Source organism: Dipodomys spectabilis, unplaced genomic scaffold, assembly GCF_019054845.1.
Source record: "Dipodomys spectabilis isolate Male_0828 unplaced genomic scaffold, ASM1905484v1 ptg000366l, whole genome shotgun sequence".
Classification (NCBI taxonomy): domain Eukaryota; kingdom Metazoa; phylum Chordata; class Mammalia; order Rodentia; family Heteromyidae; genus Dipodomys; species Dipodomys spectabilis.
In genome coordinates, this window is record NW_024871043.1 from 1,389,120 (window position 1) to 1,407,871 (window position 18,752).

Below are 18,752 nucleotides of genomic sequence, written 5' to 3' on the forward strand. Positions count from 1 at the left end.
TGTGCCCAAGTGATAAAGCGCTAGCCTTGGGTGAAAAAGCTAAGGGCAAGTGTCCAGACTCTGAATTCAAGCCCCAGTACCACCGCTTTTTGCGGTTGCCAATCCGTACCCTGGCTTCTACCCTCGGCAGCTGTACCTGCTGCGTCTGCAAGCTTGAGCTGGGACCCGATCCCAGATCCCAGTTCCCAACGCCCGTCGTCAGGTGAACGGCGGTTGTAGACGCAGGTCCCAACTAACTACCCAGCTGGAGGACCTCCTCGGGACTCAGCCCTGAGAATCTTTTTCAACCGCGCCCCCGCCAGGAACCAATCAGCGCACAGTGTCTGCCGTAGTTCCAGCCAATCATCGGCCGGTATACACAGACAAGCGGGGAGAACGCTGTGAAGCTGCGGGCACGTCCATCTTTCTTGAAGGCAAGAAGGTTTCCTAGACTTCCCAATTCCACGGGAAGAAAAAAAGGGGAAAGAAGAAGAAGAAGAAAAAAATCTCCCGTAGCGGCCATTGAATTTAAGGGCAGACGGGAGGCTGAGACAAAAGAAGCCATATTTGATATTCTCAGACACCAGCCCCTGAACTACAAGCAGTGGCACTTGAAGCCAGGTGGTCGCCATCTTTTCTGAAGGCGCCTTCCGGGCCCTTTCACGGGGGGTCTCAGTCCTAACGGCCATGAAAACATCAAGGGATTTTATTTGTCCCCATCAGCTCTCCCGCGTCCCTAGCTGCCAGTCCTGGACTTCGGTTCGCCTCGCCGGCAGCGTTCCGTTACCGAGGCTGGGCGGAGCCTGGGCCCGGGCCGCCCTTCCCGAGGACGGCGACAGCTGAGGCCGGGAGCAGGGGGCGGTGGTCCCGGGGACCAGGCGGCCTCTGCCCGGGGCCCGGAGCCCCGATGGCGCCGCCTCCGGCCCCGCTGCTGGCTCTGGGACCCGGGGAGCTGCCGCCGGGTTGCAGGAAGCCCGGGGCCGTGAGCTTCGCGGACGTGGCCGTGTACTTCTCCCCCGAGGAGTGGGGGTGTCTGCGCCCCGCACAGAGGGCCCTGTACCGGGACGTGATGCGGGAGACCTACGGCCACCTGGGCGCGCTCGGTGAGGCCCCGGGTCAGAGCCCCCCTCCTCCCTCACCCGGGTTCACAGGGCACGAGTGGATCGTGAGCCCTAATCCCGCACCATTCCACCCAACAGCACGAGCCGCCTCCCATGCCCAGGGCTTCGGGTACCCCTCGGGAGTCTTTCCATCCCGCATCTGCTTCCTTCACGCAAGAGCGTTGCAGACCCTGTTCAGGTTGAGCATGCATTCGGAGGAGGTGCCCTCACCCCCGCAGGGGGATGCCAACGTCCCACGACACCCTTGCAAGCCAGCAATGTGATCCCTATTTTCTCCCAGGACTCCCTGGTCCCAAACCAGCTCTCATTTCTTGGATGGAAGGGGAGAGTGAGGCTTGGAACCCCGCCGCTCAGGATCCTGAGGAGGGGGAAAACCTGGGAGGAGCTCTGCGAGGTGAGGGGTTGTTCCAAGGGACCCCCCCCCCCCGACTTGGTTGTCTGGAGTTTCCTGTTTAGCAGTTTTCTTTCAGGGTCCCCAAATTCCCAGCACCCCTAGAGAAAATAAAAGACCCCAACGACATTGGATACTAGAAGAGGAAAGAAAGAAAACCAAACTAGAACGTTTTCGAACTTGGGACAGTCGTCATAGGTTGAGACCAGTGTAGATCAAGAGCTGAAAACTAAAACTTCGAAGTTTTCCAGGTGTCTCTGAAAGAAAACATCTGCTCACTCTCTTCCAAGAACTAAAAATGTCCCCTAAGAGCTAAGCATTGGTGGTTCATGTCTGTAATCTTAGCTTCTCAGGAGGCTGAGATCCGAGGATCCTAATTCAAAGCCAGACTCACTGCCTGATACTTTGTTTTTGGTTGGTCCTGGGGCTCCAACTCTGAGCCTGAGTACTTCTCCTGAGCTCCTTTTTGCTCAAGGCTAGCACTCTACCACTGGAGCCACAGGGCCACTTCCAGCTTTTTCTGTGATTAGAGATAAGAGTCTCATGGACTTTTCTGCCCTGACTGGCTTTGACCTGGGATCCTCAGATCTCAGCCTCCTGAGTAGCGAGGATTACAGGAGTGAGCCACTGGCACCTGGATTCCTGAGACTCTTAATCTCCAATTAACCACCAAAAAGGTAGAAGTGAAGCTATGGCTAAAGTGGTAGAACATCAGCCTTGAGAAAACTATGGTACAGTGTCTAGGCCTTGACTTAAAGCCTTAGTACAAAATACACACACACACACACACACACACACACACACACACTAGGCCTTGACTTAAAGCCTTAGTACAAAATACACACACACACACACACACACACACACACACACACACACACACACACACACACACACACACACACACACACACACACACACACACACTGGAAGTGGCTTCAGGTCTGTCATTTTCATTCCTCAGGCCAGGAAAAAAATTGCAAAAAGGCAGTTTGACTCTTCTCTCTTTACCCTCTCCAGAGTGAATCTAAAGTGAATCTTACCCTGCACACAAAACAACAACGAAAGAAAGCAAGAAAGCAAGCAAGCAGGGAAGGAAGGAAGAAAAGGAAAGAAAGGAAGAAGGAAAGAAAAGGAAGAAGGCATACTAGTCACTGTTTATAAGCTTAACAAACATGCATCTACTGATTTTCCCAAAGCCTCTGGGAACTTAAATTTAGTTTTCCCCATTTAAACCTAAAGGAAAGACAGAACTGTTGACCTTTTGCCAAAAGCTGCATGTTAATCACCGGGGGGTATTTTTCCGACCCCTGCACCAGAAATAAAAGCATCCTATTTTCTGATGCACAGTGGGTTTTTTGTTTGTTTGTTTTGCCAGAAGCTTGGACTCTGGGCCGTGGGTGCTTTTTTTCCCCTGAGTAGTTTTTATTGAAGAGTCTCACGAACTTGTGTGCCCTTGGCTGCAATCCTCAAATCTCAGCCTCCTGAGTAGCTAGGACTACAGGCATGAGACACTGGCCTCTCTCCCTCCCCCGCCCCTAATGTTTTAAAGTATAATTTCTTCTCGTTTCCCAGGCGATGCTCCAAACCAGAAGGAAGGGGAACCCAAGGGAAGGCCAGAAGCCGTGGGACCTGGGAAGGAGAAGCCCAAACCCCTGGTTAAACACAAACGTGACTCAGCTGTCAGCAAGGCCTCAGCCAGAGCACAGCGTAGGAAAGAAGCCCGGGACCAGGTCTCCACTGCGCAACCCCCTGTGGCAGTGCCCGGGGTGGATGCCCAGGCCTGCCAGCGGCGCCATGTGTGTACTGACTGTGGCCGCCGCTTTACCTACCCTTCGCTGCTGGTCAGCCACCGGCGCATGCACTCTGGCGAGCGGCCTTTCCCCTGCCCCGAGTGCGGCATGCGCTTCAAGAGAAAGTTCGCCGTGGAGGCACACCAGTGGATCCACCGCTCCTGCTCCGGGGGCCGGCGGGGTCGTAGGCCTGGAATCCGGGCTGTGCCTCGGGCCCCCGTGCGTGGAGACCGGGATCCACCTGTGCTCTTCCGACACTATCCGGACATCTTCGAGGAGTGCAGCTGAGCCTGAGGCAGGTTGGAGCCAAAGCCTGGCTTTGGCACCTAAGACTCACTGGGCCCAGAGGGGTGGCTCCCAGAGACAGGGACTTGGGAACTCAAGTTCATTCTTTTGGGGATCCCTCAGGGATCTCTCAAGTTTCCATATTGTAAAAAGAAAAGTGCCTGTAAAGATTCCAATAGATTAAACTTGACATCCCCTTCTCTCCCCTAGTCTTTTGCTCTACACACACACATCCCCACCCCACCCCCACACACCAACCCAACCCAGTATAATGGTGCACACTTAGGATCCTATCCCAGCACTGAGGCAGAGGATCACCAGTTCCAGGCCAGGCTAGCTAGCTTACATAGTGAAGACTCTGTCCTGCCCCCCCCCCCCCAAAAAAAAACAAAAACAAAAACACCAAGGGCTGGGGTTGTAACTCAGTGATAAAGTGTAACCTATTCTTGGTTCCATCTTTAGCACCACCAAAGAAAGGAAGAAAGGAGCAAAAAGGAAGGAAGGAAGGAAGGAAAGGAGGGAGGCAGGCAGGCAGGCAGGCAGGCAAGCAGAAAGGAAGAAGGGAAGGAAGGAAGGAAAGAAGGAAGGAAGGAAGGGAGAAATACTGAACCTTTCCTTAGTATTGCTCCAACAACATAAGTCGCTGACACCTTTACATTATCGGGGTTGAAGAGCATCCTCTTTGGAAAGAACATCCACTCAGTCCTTATCTATTTCAGAAGTAAGCAAAGAGGGAAACCAGCTATGGGGAGGGGCTCAGTCAGGGCAAAGTCCTGCCCTCACTACTTGTCACCAGCAGGAAGCTGGACAGCTTGTTGCAGAAAGTACACATGCAAGGGACAACCCTGAGTCTCATCCACTAACGGACTCCTGGTAAGTCACAAGGCTTCCCTGGGCCTCAGTTTCCTCACCTGTGAAAGGAAGATGATAATATCTACCTCAGAAGGTGCTGTGATGTCTGAAATGATAATAATATGTATGACGTAGTAAATGTTCAATAAACATCGTTGAATGAGTTATTGTCCATAATTTACACTATAGAAAGTATAAAGAGAACCTAGGGGGGCTGGGAAGGTGGCTCAGTGGTAGAGCGCTTGCCTTGCATGCCTGAGGCCCTGGGTTCGATTCCTTAGCACCACATAAGCAAAAAGAAAAAAGCCAGAAGTGGCGCTGTGGCTCAAGTGGTAGAGCGCTAGCCTTGAGCTGAAGAGCTGAGGGACAGCGCCCAAGCCCAGAGTTCAGGCCCCACGACTGGACCAAAAATAAATAAATAAAGAGAACCTAGGGATGTATCCTAGAGAGAACCATCAAGTGAAAAAGCTAAGGGACAGCATCCAGGACCTGAGTTCAAGCCTCCAGTAATGGCACAAAGTAGAGGAGGAGAAGGAGGAGGAAGAAGAAGAAGAGGAAGAAAGAAGTTGCCAAGGTAGGCATGGCCAACAGCACCCATTTTGCAGCTAAGTAAACTGAGGCTTGGAGAAAGGAAGCGCTGTTCTCCAAGTTTCACTGCTACCTGGCAACGAGGCTAGAAATGGACTCTGGGTAGAAAAGCCCATATTTTTCTACCACTTCCTCTGAGAAATCAGATCTGGGCAAACAACTTGGGTTGGGGAATCAAGATGTTGGACTCAGTGTTTCCCAGCTGGGGGAATCTGTACAGGGATCTGAGTGCCCCAGCAAGGCTGATGCCTGGTTTCACTCTGAAGATGAAGCCAAAACAAGCTGTGGTGTCATTCTATTCGTGTTATCCCAGCACTCAGGGGAGTCTGAGGCAAGGGGTGGAGAGTTCAGGCCAGCGTGGTACAGTGAGACTCTGGCTCAAATTTAAACCAACATGGCCTCCTTCATTCATTGATTCACTCAGTAAATGGCATCCCAGACCTTTGCAGATTCTGTGCTAGGCTTCAGAGACACAGCTATAGGGAAGACATGATTGGGGCTAGGATAGGGACACCCAGAGGCAAACTCTGACTCACCTGGCTGACAATCTGCCAGACAGTGCTGTTGGGAGGAGGAGGCAGCTGGTGTTCTTCCCATGAGTCAGGAGAAAGCGTGGTGGGGAAAAGTTCAGGCCAAGGCAATAGAAGAGAGGCTATGAACATCAACCAGCTTGTAGTCTATTCTCTTTCCCTTTTTTCTTTTTTGCTGGGCCTGGGGCTTGAACTCAGGGCCTGGGCACTGTCCCTGAACCTCTTTGTGCTCAAGGTTAGCACTCTACCACTTGAGCCACAGGACCGCTTCTGGCTTTGGGGGGGGGGGGGGGGAGGTTGTTTCTTGGAGATAAGTGTCTCACAGGGACTTTTCTGCCCTGCAGATCTCAGCCTCCTGAGTAGATTAGAGGTGTGAGCCACCAGTGCCTGCCTGCCCACCTGCCTGCCTGCCTTTCTTTCTTCCTTCCTTCCTTCCTTCTTTCCTTCCTTCTTTCTTTCATCTGAGACTGGGACTCAAACTTGGTTTATCTGAAGTTTTTGCTTATTAGCTGGCACTCCAACCCTGAAACCTATGCTCTTAATCTTAAATCACACTGTAATCTCCTTATTCCTCTTGTGAAACAAGGAGACAAAGAAGTCCTGTCATCTAGTAACTCGTGTAATTCCTGAATAAATGAAAAATCTAGTTTTCACATGGTCAGCAGAGGTCAGCACAGTGGAAGTATTCACTGTGCCTTTTCTGAAATTGGCCTGTAGGAGGCAGTGCAGGACAAGTAGAAAGGGCATTTAGGACTCTGAACTGTTTGATCTTGGGTAATATCCAGGCTTTACCTTTAAATTTTGAAAAATGACCTTGAACCTTAAGGGACTGAAAAATATTTGCCCAGTGTCTTCGGCTAATGCAAGCACCTTGTGGAAATATCACATAGATATGTCTAGAAGGACAAAACCCTTTGTTCCATCCTAGGCACAAAAAGGAGAGAGGGAGGGAGTTTGGTTAATAAATACTAGGTTATGAGAAATATACTATTATTCATTGGTACCTTGTTAAAAGAAAAAAATGTGAAACAAACTTGCAAAAAATGTATTTTTCAAGACCAACACTGACTGGACCTTCTTGCATAAATTGAGAAGGAGACACCAATCCCTTCTGGACCCCCTTTTTCCCCTACTCTAGGCAGCTGACGTCACTCTGAGCTCAGAAGCCGAAGCAGCTGCGGCCATCTTAACTATGGGCAAGAAGGCCCCTCCCTAGCCCAGGTCATTGAAAAAGCAACAAAAGACAACTTCGAGGCAGAACCAACCAGGTCAAAAATACATAGACGTATGAGCTATTAAAATGCTTTTCTCTACCACGAAAAGAAGTTCGGGCGCTGCCATACTTACTCAGGGCGCCAGCATTTCCTGGCTCCATGACCACAGAGTTGCGTAACCGCCGTTTCTCACCGTCCTAGAGCGTCTCCTCCTTCCATCCTCCGATTCCTCCGCGCCCCTCCCTGGAGCGGAGGACCTCTTGGTCCCGGTCTTAAATACTGGAAAAGGCCGGGCCTGAACCCAGAACCCAGAACCCAGAAGGAAGAGGTTACAAGATGTGGGCTTACAGATCCCTCTTGCCTGATTCTCTCCCATTCTGCCCCCATGGTGACTCGGCTTACCGCGATTCCTTCCTCATCAGTTTCCCTTGCCAAACTCCTCCAGTGGCCTCCAAGGACCTCTAGAGGCCTTCAGGGGTCACAACCTACTAGGCTCCTTCAAAGCAGATTTCCACCTACAAATGAACTATCCCATTGAAAACTCCAAATTTAGCCTTGTCCTTCAATGCCCACAAGTGCTATCTCCAAAAACTTCCTGGAGCCCTTCTGCCCCATGCTAAATGCCTCTGAGTCTTACCTCACTACAGTCCCGAACACAATCTGTACAGAAAGTTAGAAAACCTGTGTAAGTGCAAGTCCTACCTGCTCTAGCTTCCATAGACTTAGAACAGCAACTCTTATCTTGGTTCAACAATGTGTCCTACCACAGAACATCATTCCTAGCAAGTCTCCCTGCCTTGCTGGTACTGGGGCTTCAACTCAGGGTTTAGGTGCTGTCCCTTCTGCTCAAGATTGGTGCTCTACCACTTGAGCCACAGCTCCACTTCTAACTTTCCTGCCCAGTCTGGTTTTGAACAGCAATCTTCAGGCAGCTAGCATCACAGGCATAAGTCACCAACACTCAGTTTACCAGTACAGTTTAAGAAAATAAGTATAAGGCTAGGATATAGCTCAGTGGCATAGCACTTGCCTAGCAAACAAGGTTCTGAGTTTGATAGCCAATACCAAAAAAGAAAAAGACCAAAAAAATTGTTACAAAAGAAAATGAAGTCTGGAATGTGGTAGAGTATTTGCCTAGCATACATGAAGCACTGGGTTTGATTCCTCAGTACCACATAAACAGAAAAAGCCAGAAGTGGTGCTGTGGCTCAAGTGGTAGAGTGCTAGCCTTGAGCACAGAGAGGCTCAGGGACAGTGCCCAGGTCTTGAGTTCAAGCCCCAGTATTGGCCAAAAGAAAAAGAAAGAAAATGAGTGTATAGGTAATTTAAGGGTAGTTTGTTTAGTTTCTTTTCTTTTTCTTTCTTTTTTATTTTTTTTTGGTCAGCCGTGGGGCTTGAACTCTGGGCCTGGGCGCTGTCCTTCACCTCTTCAGCTCAAGGCGAGCGCTCTACCACTTGAGCTACAGCGCCATTTCCAGTTTTCTGGTGGTTTATTGGAGATAGGAGTCTCACGGTCTCTCCTGCCCGGGCTGGCTTTGAACCGTGATCCTCAGATCTCAGCCTCCTGAGTAACTAGGATTACAGGCGTGAGCCACCAGCACCTGGCCTTTCTTTTCTTTTCTTTTCTTTTTTTTTTTTTGCCAGTCATGGGCCTTGAACTCTGGGCCTGGGTGCTGTCTCTCAGCTCTTTTCTTTAGCTCAAGGCTAGCACTCTACCACTTGAGCCACAGCACCACTTCTGGCTTTTTTCTGCTTATGTGGTGCTGAGGAATCGAACCTAGGGCCTCATGCATGCAAGGCAAGCACTCTACCACTGAGCCACCTTCCCAGTCTCTCTTTTCTTTTCTTTTTTTTTTCTATATATGCCTGGAACTCTAGATCTTCCTGCCTCAGTTTCTAGAGTGCTGGGATTACAGGTAAGTGCCTCAGGCACTAGGATTCCTCTCCTCAAGGTTTTTTTGTTTTTGTTTCCTCCCTCCTCTGGTGTGATTAACTATTTGCGCAGCTTTCCTAGAAGCTCGGAACAGCTGTAGGGTGTCAGACTGTAGCCTAAAGGGAGCCTTTGCCAGGAGGCAGAGATAGAGACGTCTGGTAAACACTGCACCTGCAGTAGCAATGAAGTTCTTTCCAGGAAGTGAGCCTTGCAAATGGGGTGACTGATTGAACCAGCCCAAGAAAATGACCAAGTCTTCTTCCTGGGACAGGATAGGTTTGAAGACATGTGGGAGGAAGGTTTTAGGAGGTAGATATGGTGATATTTGAGATCAAGATCTTGGTCAGGGGGATGCTGAGGGAAAGTGATCACGGAAGTGGCCGTGTGGCTCACGTGGTAGAGCACTTGCCTTGAGGGACAGGGCCCAGGCCCAGAGTTCAAGCCCCACGACCAAAAACAGAAAAGAAAAGTGATCTTCCCTTTCTCCCCTGCCTCAGGAATTCAGGGCCTCACATAGGCTAAGCAACTGCTTAAGTTGCTACCCTCGAGTCTTTAAGAGTTCAGTTTGAATCTAACCAAATCCTGTGATTGTGAGGCATCCAGCAGAGAAACAGCAGGACCTGTGCTAGTGGTGAGAGGTAGGTCAGCTTGTAAAAAAATGGTTTCTGTCCTTTCTCAGAGTCTCCCCTACCCTCAAACATAGATACAAATGAAAAAAATTTCTTGTGTCACTGGTTTTTGTTTTTGTCCCCAACACTGAGAAATGATTGCTGTCACCCAGTACTTTTTTTTTTTTTTTGCCGGTTGTGGGACTTGAACTCTGGGTCTGGGAGTGTTAGGTTTTTAAAAAGAGGTCGCCGAGTAAGAACTGCACCACGCACGTGGTATTCAGGTAAGGGGTGGGTTTATTCAGTAGACCTGCTGGGAGCAGGCAAGGTTGACACTCCACACGGCTGGCAAAAGAGCGAGAGCAGAGAGAGAGAGAGAGAGAGAGAGAGCAGAGAGAGCAGAGAGCTAGAAAAGAGCAGAGAGAGAGCAGAGAGGAACAGAGCAGCCAGCGAGTCTGGGCCTGGGCTAGCCCTTATCTAGGGTATGGGCGGAGAAAGGTGTGGCCACATCAAATTCAGATGTGACCTCAGCGGATGCAGATGTGACCTCTTCCAGGTGTCCCAGTAGCCTAGGTAACGCAGGTACTGGGTGGAGACTTTGCTGCGAGGAGGGTGGAGTCTGCTAGCCATCTAGGAGCGGACCTTACAGGGAGCTGTTCCTCAGCTCTTCAGCTCAAGGTTAGTGCTCTACCACTTGAGCCACAGTGCCACTTCTGGCTTTTTCCGCTTATGTGGTGCTGAGGAATCGAACGCATGGCCTCATGCATGCAAGGTAAGCACTCTACCACTGAGCACCTTCCCAGCCCCACCCAGTTTTTTAAGATAATGAACAAATTGAGTGTAGTGATGTGTACCTGTAATCCCAGCATTCAAGAGTCTGAGGCAAGCCAGGCACTGATGGTTCCTGCCTGCAATCCTAGCTACTCAAGAGGTTGAGATCTGAGGATCACAGTTCAAAGTCAGCCCAGGCAGGAGAGTCTGTGAAAGTCTTTTTTTTTTTTTTTTTGGTGAGACTCATCTCCAATGAATCACAGAAAAAAACTGGAAGTGGAGCTGTGGCTCAAGTGGTAGAATGCTAGCCTTGAGCAAAAAGGAGTCCAGGGACAGTGCCCAGGCCCAGAGATAAAGCCCCAGGACTGGCAAAAACAAAAGAAAAAAGAAAAAAAAAAACAACAGAAGAAAAAAGGAGGCTGGGCAAGAAGAGGATGAGTTCAAGGCCTGACTGGGCTTCATAGACCCTCTCAAAAACAATTTCAAAATATAAATTTAAAAAAAAAGGGGAGGGGCTGGGAAGGTGGCTCAGTGGTAGAGCGCTTGCCTTGCATGTTTGAGGTCCTGGGTTCGATTCCTCAGCACCACATAAGCAGAAAAGGCTGGAAGTGGCGGTGTGGCTCAAGTGGTAGAGCGCTAGCCTTGAGCTGAAGAGCTGAGGAACAGTGCCCAGGCCCAGAGTTCAGGCCCCACGACCGACAAACAATAAAAAGTAAGAAAATATAAAAAAATGAGGGAAGAGCAAGAGGGCAATGGACTGGGGCTGGAGTATAAATTCGCGGAGGGGCCCTCTCTTCCAAGGGGGCTCTCCTGAGCCGGAGCCCGAGCCTGAGCCGGACTGGGGGGTGCAGCTCCGCCTCCCGCGCTCCGAGGCGTCGTAGCCCCCCCTGGCTCAGTGGCCGCGCAGCGGGTTCTCAGACTGGCACTTGTAGCTGCCGCGGCCATTTTGGTTGAGGGCACGGAGACAAAGCGGCTCACGAGCCCCGGAGTGGCAGCGCGCCGAGCACGACTAACGTCAGGGCAAAGTTCGGGGGATGCCGGATCGCCGCCTTCTTTAGGAAGGCCTCTTCCGGTTCTGAGGTTGTGTCCTCCGCCCTCGGCTCTGGATTTTCCTCACTCTCGTGGGCCCTCCAGAGGCTGCTTCCAGCCTCTCCTCAGGCCTCGTGCCAGGCCGTCGGGCCGGGCTGGGAGGGGTTCTTGAGCGCCGGGCGCCGCCCTGGAACCGCACACCCGGGCCGGGGAGGGGGCGGCGGCGGCCGGCCGGGTCCCATGGCGCCGCCTCTGGCCCCGATCCCCACCCGAGAGCCGAGCGGAGCCGCTCCCGCGTGCCGGAAGCCCGGGGCCGTGAGCTTCGCGGACGTGGCCGTGTACTTCTCCCCCGAGGAGTGGGGGTGTCTGCGCCCCGCACAGAGGGCCCTGTACCGCGACGTGATGCGGGAGACCTACGGTCTCCTGGGCGCGCTCGGTGAGGCCCGGCCCGGCCGCCCGAGCCCACGCCCCCCGCGCCCGAGTCCTGGGCCCGCGTCCCCCCACGCGCTGGGTCCTGGGCCCGCGCCCCCCCACGCGCTGGGTCCTGGGCCCGCGCCCCCCCACGCGCTGGGTCCTGGGCCCACGCCCCCCCCACGCGCTGGGTCCTGGGCCCACGCCCCCCCCTCCCACACCCCGCGTCCTGGGCCCAGGAGCCTCCATGCCCTGGGTGCTGCACGTCGAGTGCGGGCAGCCTCATGGCAGCGTGGGTTTTGCGTTCTTTTCTGCAGGCAAAGGAGGCACCAAGCCAGCGCTCATCTCCTGGGTAGAGGAAGAGGCTGAACTGTGGGGTTTGGATGCCCAGGATCCGGAGGTGGCCAGGTGTCAGGCGGGCACAGCCCCAGGTGAAGTATGGTTTCCTCGTGGGGGCTTGTCTGCCTCCTCTCTGAATTGCTTTCTCAGCGAAGGCCACTTGTGCCCGGCCGCTGTCCAGCTCCTGTAGTTCAGTCTAGAAGGGAGCTGTGATTTCAGGTGCTGCTGCCGTGCGAGAACTTGTAGATCTCTGCTCTGAGCACTTCAGTGTGTCACTGAGCTCCGCATCGTTACTCTGCCTCTTCTACCACCTCCGTTCTCTGATTCCATTGGTTTCTTTAGTTTTTCCTGTCAACCTTTGCAGTGTCCAGGTCCCAGTGGATCAGGCAGTGCCAGCCACAGCCATGCCTTGTGTGTGTGTGTGTGTGTGCTGGTCCTTGGCCTTGAACACAGGACCTGACTGCTGTCTCTGAGCTTTTGTGCTCAAGGTGAGTGTTCTACCACTTGAGCTACAGCTCCACTTCTGACATTTTGGTGGTTATTGGAGATAGTATCTCAGCTGGGTACCAGTGGCTTATGCCTGTAATCCTAGCTACTCAGGAGGCTGAGATCTGAGGATTGCCGTTCAAAGCCAGCCCATGCAGGAACATCCATGAGACACTTATCTCCAGTTAACCATCAGAAAACCAGAAGTGGCACTGTGGCTCAAGTGGTATAGTGCTGGCTTTGAGCTGAAGAGCTTAAGGACAGCACCCAGGCCCAGAGTTCAAGCCTAATGTCCGTGTGTGTGTGTGTGTGTGTGTGTGTGTGTGTGTGGTGAAAGAGTCTCACAGACTTTCCTGCTCAGGCTGGTTTTGATCCACAGTCCTCAGATTTCAGCTTTGTGAATAGCTAGGATCACAGGCAGGAAACACTGGTGGCTCAGGCATGCCTTTTATTATGCCATTCTTGCTTTCTGCAACATTGATTCACCCTGAATGATCTGGCTTAGACACTATCACACACTGCCACTCATTGCGTGATCCAACACAACTTCACACCCCGCCCCCCCCCCCAAGGAGCAGCCTTGGGGCCCAGAGGTGGTTATGTCTGGGAGGCCTGTCATTGATAAGGGGTGTGGAGTTCGTGGACCAGGCTACACCAGAGTCTGAGTGTACCTCCTATTGCTTAGCAGATTCCAGAAACAAGGAAGAGAAGCGAGGAAGGGAGCCAGTGGAAGCGCTGCAGGAGACAGTTTCTACTGACCCTGGGCCACGTGGGATGCAGGGTCTGGGACTCCCTTCTGCTGGACTCCCTCAGGGCTTGGAGGCAGTAGCCAAAGCACCTCACCGCGGTCGTCCCCCACTCCGAGCCCACCCCTCTGTCCCCCGAGCAGACCAGCGTCATGGCTGCTATGTGTGTGGCAAGAGTTTCGCCTGGCGCTCCACACTAGTAGAGCACCTCTATACCCACACCGGAGAGAAGCCCTTCCACTGTCCTGACTGCAACAAGGGCTTTGGCCGGGCCTCCTCCCTGAGCAAGCACCGGGCCATCCACCGAGGCGACCGGCCCCACCGCTGCCCTGACTGTGGCCGGGCCTTCACGCAGCGCTCCGCCCTCAACACGCACCTGCGGGTCCACACTGGCGAGAAGCCCTACTGCTGCGCTGACTGTGGCCGCTGCTTCAGCCAGAGCTCCGCCCTCCACCAGCACCAGCGGGTGCACAGCGGCTTGACCCCCTTCCCTTGTGCCGACTGCGGCCGAGCCTTTGCCCATGCGTCGGACCTCAGGCGGCACATGCGCACTCACACCGGCGAAAAGCCCTACCCCTGCCCAGACTGTGGACGCTGCTTCCGCCAGAGTTCAGAAATGGCAGCCCACAGGCGGACCCACAGTGGCGAGCGCCCTTATCCCTGTCCTCAGTGTGGCAGATGCTTTGGCCAGAAGTCAGCCATGTCCAAGCATCAGTGGGTCCATCGCCCTGGAGCTGGGACCCGCGGGAGCCGAGGATCTAGCGGGTTCCCTGGGCCACTGGCCCCTGACCCGGGAGACCTGGACCCACCTGTGGGTTTCCAGCACTATCCAGAGATATTCCAGGAATGTAGGGCATGGCCTTAAAAGGAGGGGGGAGGGAGTAGAGATCTAGACATTGCCTGAAGTCCTACACGGGCACAGAGTCATGAGCCTGTATGACTGACTTCCAGGGAGATTACAGAATTTCTATCAAGAGCTGGTGGTGGGGACTGTGGCCCAAGCTCTAGGAGCTGTCACTGCAACACAGAGGTGACCCGAGAAACCCTGCTAGAACTTCACTTGGGAGGCAGCACAGTTTCTCCATTCAGAGGTGGGAAAGCAAATTGAGGCAAATTGTTTGACCAGTTACCCAGTTGGGAAGTTCAAACGAATGGCTCTATTAGAACTGGGCCTTTGGCTGCCTATACTTAGATCCTTCCAGGCAACATTGTCAAAATTTAAAAATTGGAGTATTTCACACAAAAATCTCAAGTTTCTGCTTTCTCCTGAAAACAGATTGGGAGGCAGATGCCAGTGGCTAACACCTGTAATCCCAGCTACTCAGGAGGCTGAAATCTGAGGATTGAGGCAGACATAGCTAAAAGATTCCTATCTCCAATTAAGCAGTAAAAAGAAGTGGAGGTATGGCTCAAGTGGCAGAGTAAAAAATTGATCAAGAGTGTGAGACCCTGAGTTCAAGTCCCAGTACTGGTACAAGAAAAAAAAAAAGGCAGTTTGAGTTTTTATAAAATTACAGCTGATGGCTGAAGCCAAATGAGCTCACTTTCACCTCGGCCCTGCCCAGGACTGTACATCAGCTCCTGACCAAGTTTCAGTTGCATTTTAAAGAACAAAGAAGTGAGCAACATTTTATATTCCCTTCATGAGTCATGGTGTCATTATACAGTATCTTCAACTGGCTAGCCTCTTAATCTCTCAAATTCTGGGATTACAGGTGTGCACCATTACTCTTTTTTTTTTTTTAAGTTAGTTTTGTTTTGTTTTGTTTTGGTCAGTCATGGGGCCTGAACTCTGGGCCTAAGCATTGTCCCTCACCTCTTCAGCTCAAGGTTAGTGCTCTACCACTCGAGCCATAGCGCCACTTCTGCCTTTTTCTGCTTATGTGGTGCTGAAGAATTGAACCCAGGGCCTCATGCATGCAAGGCAAGCACTCTACCACTGAGCCACCTTCCCAGCCCTTTATTTATTTTTTTGGTTGGTCATGGGGTTTGAACTCTGGGCTTGGGCGCTGTCCCTGTGCTCTTCAGCTCAAGGCGAGCACTCTACCGCCTGAGCCATAGCCATAGTGGTTTATTGGAAATAAGAGTTTCTCGGACTTTCCTTCCCAGGCTGGCTTTGAACTGAGATCCTCAGATCTCAGCCTCTTGAGTAGCTAGGATTACAGGCATGAGCCACCGGCGCCTGGCTTTTTTTTTTTTTAAATGTCTGTTGTGGGGCTTGAACTCTGGGCCTGGATGGTGTCCCTCAGCTCTTCAGCTCAAGGCTAGCTTTCTACCGCTTGAGTCACAGCACCACTTCTGGTTTTCTAGTGGTTTATTGGAGATGAGAGTCTTACTGACTTTCCTGTCTAAGCTGGTTTTGAACGGCGATCCTCAGATTTCAGCCTCCTGAGTAGCTAGGATTACAGGCGTGAGCCACCGGCACCCAGCCAGTGGATTTCTTAAGCCCATGTTTCTGATAGAACAGAACAGGCCTTCTTCAATGTGTTTTTCTCCCGACCCCCACATCTGTCTGCAGGGCTCCTGGTGTGAGGAGAGCTTGTAGGTGATGGGATGCAGGAGGGAAGTAAAAGCCAGCTTTGTTTCAGCTTTGTATCTCGGAGCTTTTGTAGCACTGTCTTGTTTATCAGCTCATCTCACCCTCATAACTGCCTGGGGAAAGCAGCAATTTGCCAGCAGAAGACAGTCCAGTCCAGAGGAGGCAGGCAGGGTGGAATCATCCAAACCAATCCAAGCGACACACCTGCTGCGAGTCAGCGTCATGCTCAGCTGGCAGTAGCTCTTGCTTTTGGAAGGAAGGCTCTGAAAATGTCCTCTAGTCTGCTGGGGGCCTTCTCTGGAGAGTGCTAGGGTCCAGGCCTGTTAGAGATCCAACCAGGGGAGTTGCCTGTGGGATTTGAACCAGAGAAGATCCTAGATTTCCCATCCTTTTGTAATTAGGGGCATAGACCAGGGGAGGCTACACAATTTTCCCAAGGTCATGTACACTGAAATTCTAGGGATTAGGAAGTGGCCCTGTGGCTCAAGTGGTAGAGTGCTAGCCTTGAGCTGAAGAGCACTGTCCAGGCCCAGAGTTCAAGCCCCATGACTGACCCCCCCCCAAAAAAAAAAAAATTCTAGGATTTGGCCAATCGCTGGTGGCTCATGGCTATAATCCTAGCTACTCAGGAGGCTGAGATACGAGGAACATAGTTCAAAGCCAGCCAGGGCAAGAGAGTCCATGAGACATCTCCAATTAACCACCAGAAATCTGGAAGTGGTGTTGTGGCTCAAAGTGGGAGAGACTAGCCTTGAGCAAAAAAGCTCAGGGACAGCACCCAGTCCCTGAGTTCAAGCCCAACCACTGACCCTCCCCCCCCAAAAAAAATTCTAGGGTTTAAACACAGGTTTTCAGTGTTGCTTAAGCTGGTGCTAAGTTCTTGGGTTCAAGAGGTCCTTCTGCTTCAGCCTCCCAAGTGGCTGGATCTGCAGGTGTGTGGCAGAGTATTTTCTTCACATCACTTGTGAGTTCTTTTCCAGCCTTGGAGCCGGGGTTCTGGAGGTGTCTGCCGGCTTTCTGTGAATACACAAGATACCGACCCTGGACTGGGACAGTGCCCATCCAAGGGAAAAGCCAGCCTGAGAACTGCAGACCAAACAGAAAGAAATCTTGCACCAGTTGTGTGGCTCAAGTAGAGTACTTGCCCAGTGAGTGTGAAGCCAAACTTTAGCTCCCAGTATATATTTAAAAAAAAAAAAAAAAAAACGAAATACACATCTTCACTCCAGGTATCCACCATCATGAACAAGGACCATTCTTTTTCCAAGTTTGGTCAGACTTCCTTTCCATCACCTTACACCTCCATTCACCTTTGACCATGAATTCCTTTGTGATCAGAGTTCCACTTTGAGGAGGTGATGGATCAGCCAGCCAGAGCAGTCTGTCTTGCCCTGGTCAGAGGAGATGGCACCTTGGAAGCATGGTGGTCTTTATCCTCTGCTGACTTGTGTATGCTTGGCTATTCACCCAACTTTCACCCTGTGTGTCTGGCTTTCCTTTGGGAGGAAGAAGTCCTATTTGCCAACCTGAAAAACCTTTTGTAGTTTGTTGGCCATGCTGGTGTGTGTGTGTGTGGAACCCAGAGCCTTTCACATGCTAGGCAAGCACTCCCCAGCTGCATCCCCAGCTCCTGGACAACTTCGTAAGAGGCAGGAAATGAAATGATGCTCGGGAGAAGCAATGAAGAGATTTTCATCGAACCCTCCAAGTTCACCCTCAGTTTTTCTCTGGAAGACTGACTTATGTGCCACCTGTCACTCGAAGGCACATGGAGGTGAGGCGGTGCCGTGGCAGTCGGTGCTGCCTTTACACTAATTTACAGCAGACACCTGGGCAACTACCCAGGGATCAAGGGCTGCCTGGGGGAAGCCCAGCTTGAAACACTGGTTTTCAGCTCAGGCTCCAGCCAGATGTGGCCTCTGCCCCTCAGCTTGCCAATTAAAGGTGCCAAAATTACTGTTTAAAACTGAAATGCTTTGAAGTTTGCAAGGCTTGCCCAGGGCCCAGAAACCAGACCTAACTCCTCTTGGCTCTTACTCAAATCTCCATGATTCAATCAGTCTTTAAGCTTCAGCCCCACTCCATTCTTAGCTATTCACTTCTTGACATGAGTACTTCTGCCAAAGGCAAGGCTCTCTTTTCTGTCTGCTGTAACAGGTCTTTGAGACTCAGCCACAGATGCAATGTCCAAATGGACATCCACAATGAAAAGGCCATCACCACATTGCTCATTGCTAGTTTTACTAGGCCACTTAAAGGGAAGGTAAAAATTTAATTGAAATAAAAAGGTATCAACTTTCACTCTAAAACCCTCTAAAATTATTTGATAGCTTTGTATGTCTTTCTAGGAATAGGATACACATAACACATATAAGCTAAACTGAAGACTCTAGGCCAGTACAACTCCCTGTATTTGTGGAAGATTGGTTCCAGGACCCTGTGGATATTAAAAATCCTCTGAAGTACTGGGCACCAGTGGCTTGCACCTCTAATACTAGCTACTCAGGAAGCTGAGATCTGGACAATGTTTTAGGATAAACAGACATTGTGCATTTTTCTTTATGACATTTAATGCAACGTCTTAATATGTAGCCTAGGCTAATTTTGAACTCAGCTTCCCAAGTGCTGGGATTACCGGTATTGTGCTTGGCAGGTAAACTCTACTGAAATAATGTCTCTCCATTCTTTTACCACTTGGCATACTCCAAATTATTTTTCTCATTTCAGTAGAATGAAGATACCATCTTTTCTCCCAGCCAGCTTCTCTTCATTTGTTTGGTTAGGCAACAAGAAAACACACAATTCAAGGCTGCTACATCACACACACAGAAGTTGGCTCATTAATGGTCAGGAATGCTACCAAACTTGTTTTGGAATGAAGGATAGGAAAAGAACAAGATTGGATGATTAAGTTGTCTTTCGAGGGTCACTTTCTCTGTCATTCAAGACTGCACCTGGGGCAGTGTTCTCGGGTTCCCTTCCTCTACAAGCCATCATTCAAGCTAGACAGGACGGGAGAAGAGTTCCTGGATACCTTTAGGTCCAGATGCTTCTCTCTGTTCTGCTCTCCTCTTCTTTTACCTTCCCCAGCAAGTGAATTCTGTTTCACAGCGAGGAAATCCAGGAGCCAGAGATGG

General features: G+C 51.3%; 2 protein-coding genes across 4 annotated transcripts; both read left to right on the plus strand.

Annotated features, from left to right (window-relative positions):
• The first annotated feature begins 335 nt into the window (after positions 1 to 335).
• Znf688 (zinc finger protein 688) lies at positions 336 to 4,584 on the plus strand. Of its 2 annotated transcripts, XM_042666829.1 has the most exons (4): positions 338 to 1,082; positions 1,381 to 1,494; positions 3,067 to 3,929; positions 3,977 to 4,584. In XM_042666829.1, the coding sequence occupies exons 1-3, from the start codon at positions 887 to 889 to the stop codon at positions 3,570 to 3,572; spliced, it is 816 nt and encodes a 271-aa protein (XP_042522763.1). In that variant the 5' UTR covers positions 338 to 886; the 3' UTR covers positions 3,573 to 3,929; positions 3,977 to 4,584. The 2 variants fall into 2 exon arrangements, with proteins under 2 accessions (XP_042522764.1, XP_042522763.1); XM_042666830.1 differs by lacking the exon at positions 1,381 to 1,494 and having other exon boundaries at positions 336 to 1,082.
• Positions 4,585 to 11,159: 6,575 nt separating this feature from the next.
• LOC122096296 (zinc finger protein 764-like) lies at positions 11,160 to 14,398 on the plus strand. 2 transcript variants are annotated; one of them, XM_042666827.1, is made up of 3 exons: positions 11,160 to 11,530; positions 11,823 to 11,936; positions 13,016 to 14,398. In XM_042666827.1, exons 1-3 carry the CDS (start codon positions 11,335 to 11,337, stop codon positions 13,939 to 13,941), a joined length of 1,236 nt encoding a protein of 411 aa, XP_042522761.1. In that variant the 5' UTR covers positions 11,160 to 11,334; the 3' UTR covers positions 13,942 to 14,398. The 2 variants fall into 2 exon arrangements, with proteins under 2 accessions (XP_042522761.1, XP_042522762.1); XM_042666828.1 differs by having other exon boundaries at positions 13,019 to 14,398.
• Positions 14,399 to 18,752: the final 4,354 nt, after the last annotated feature.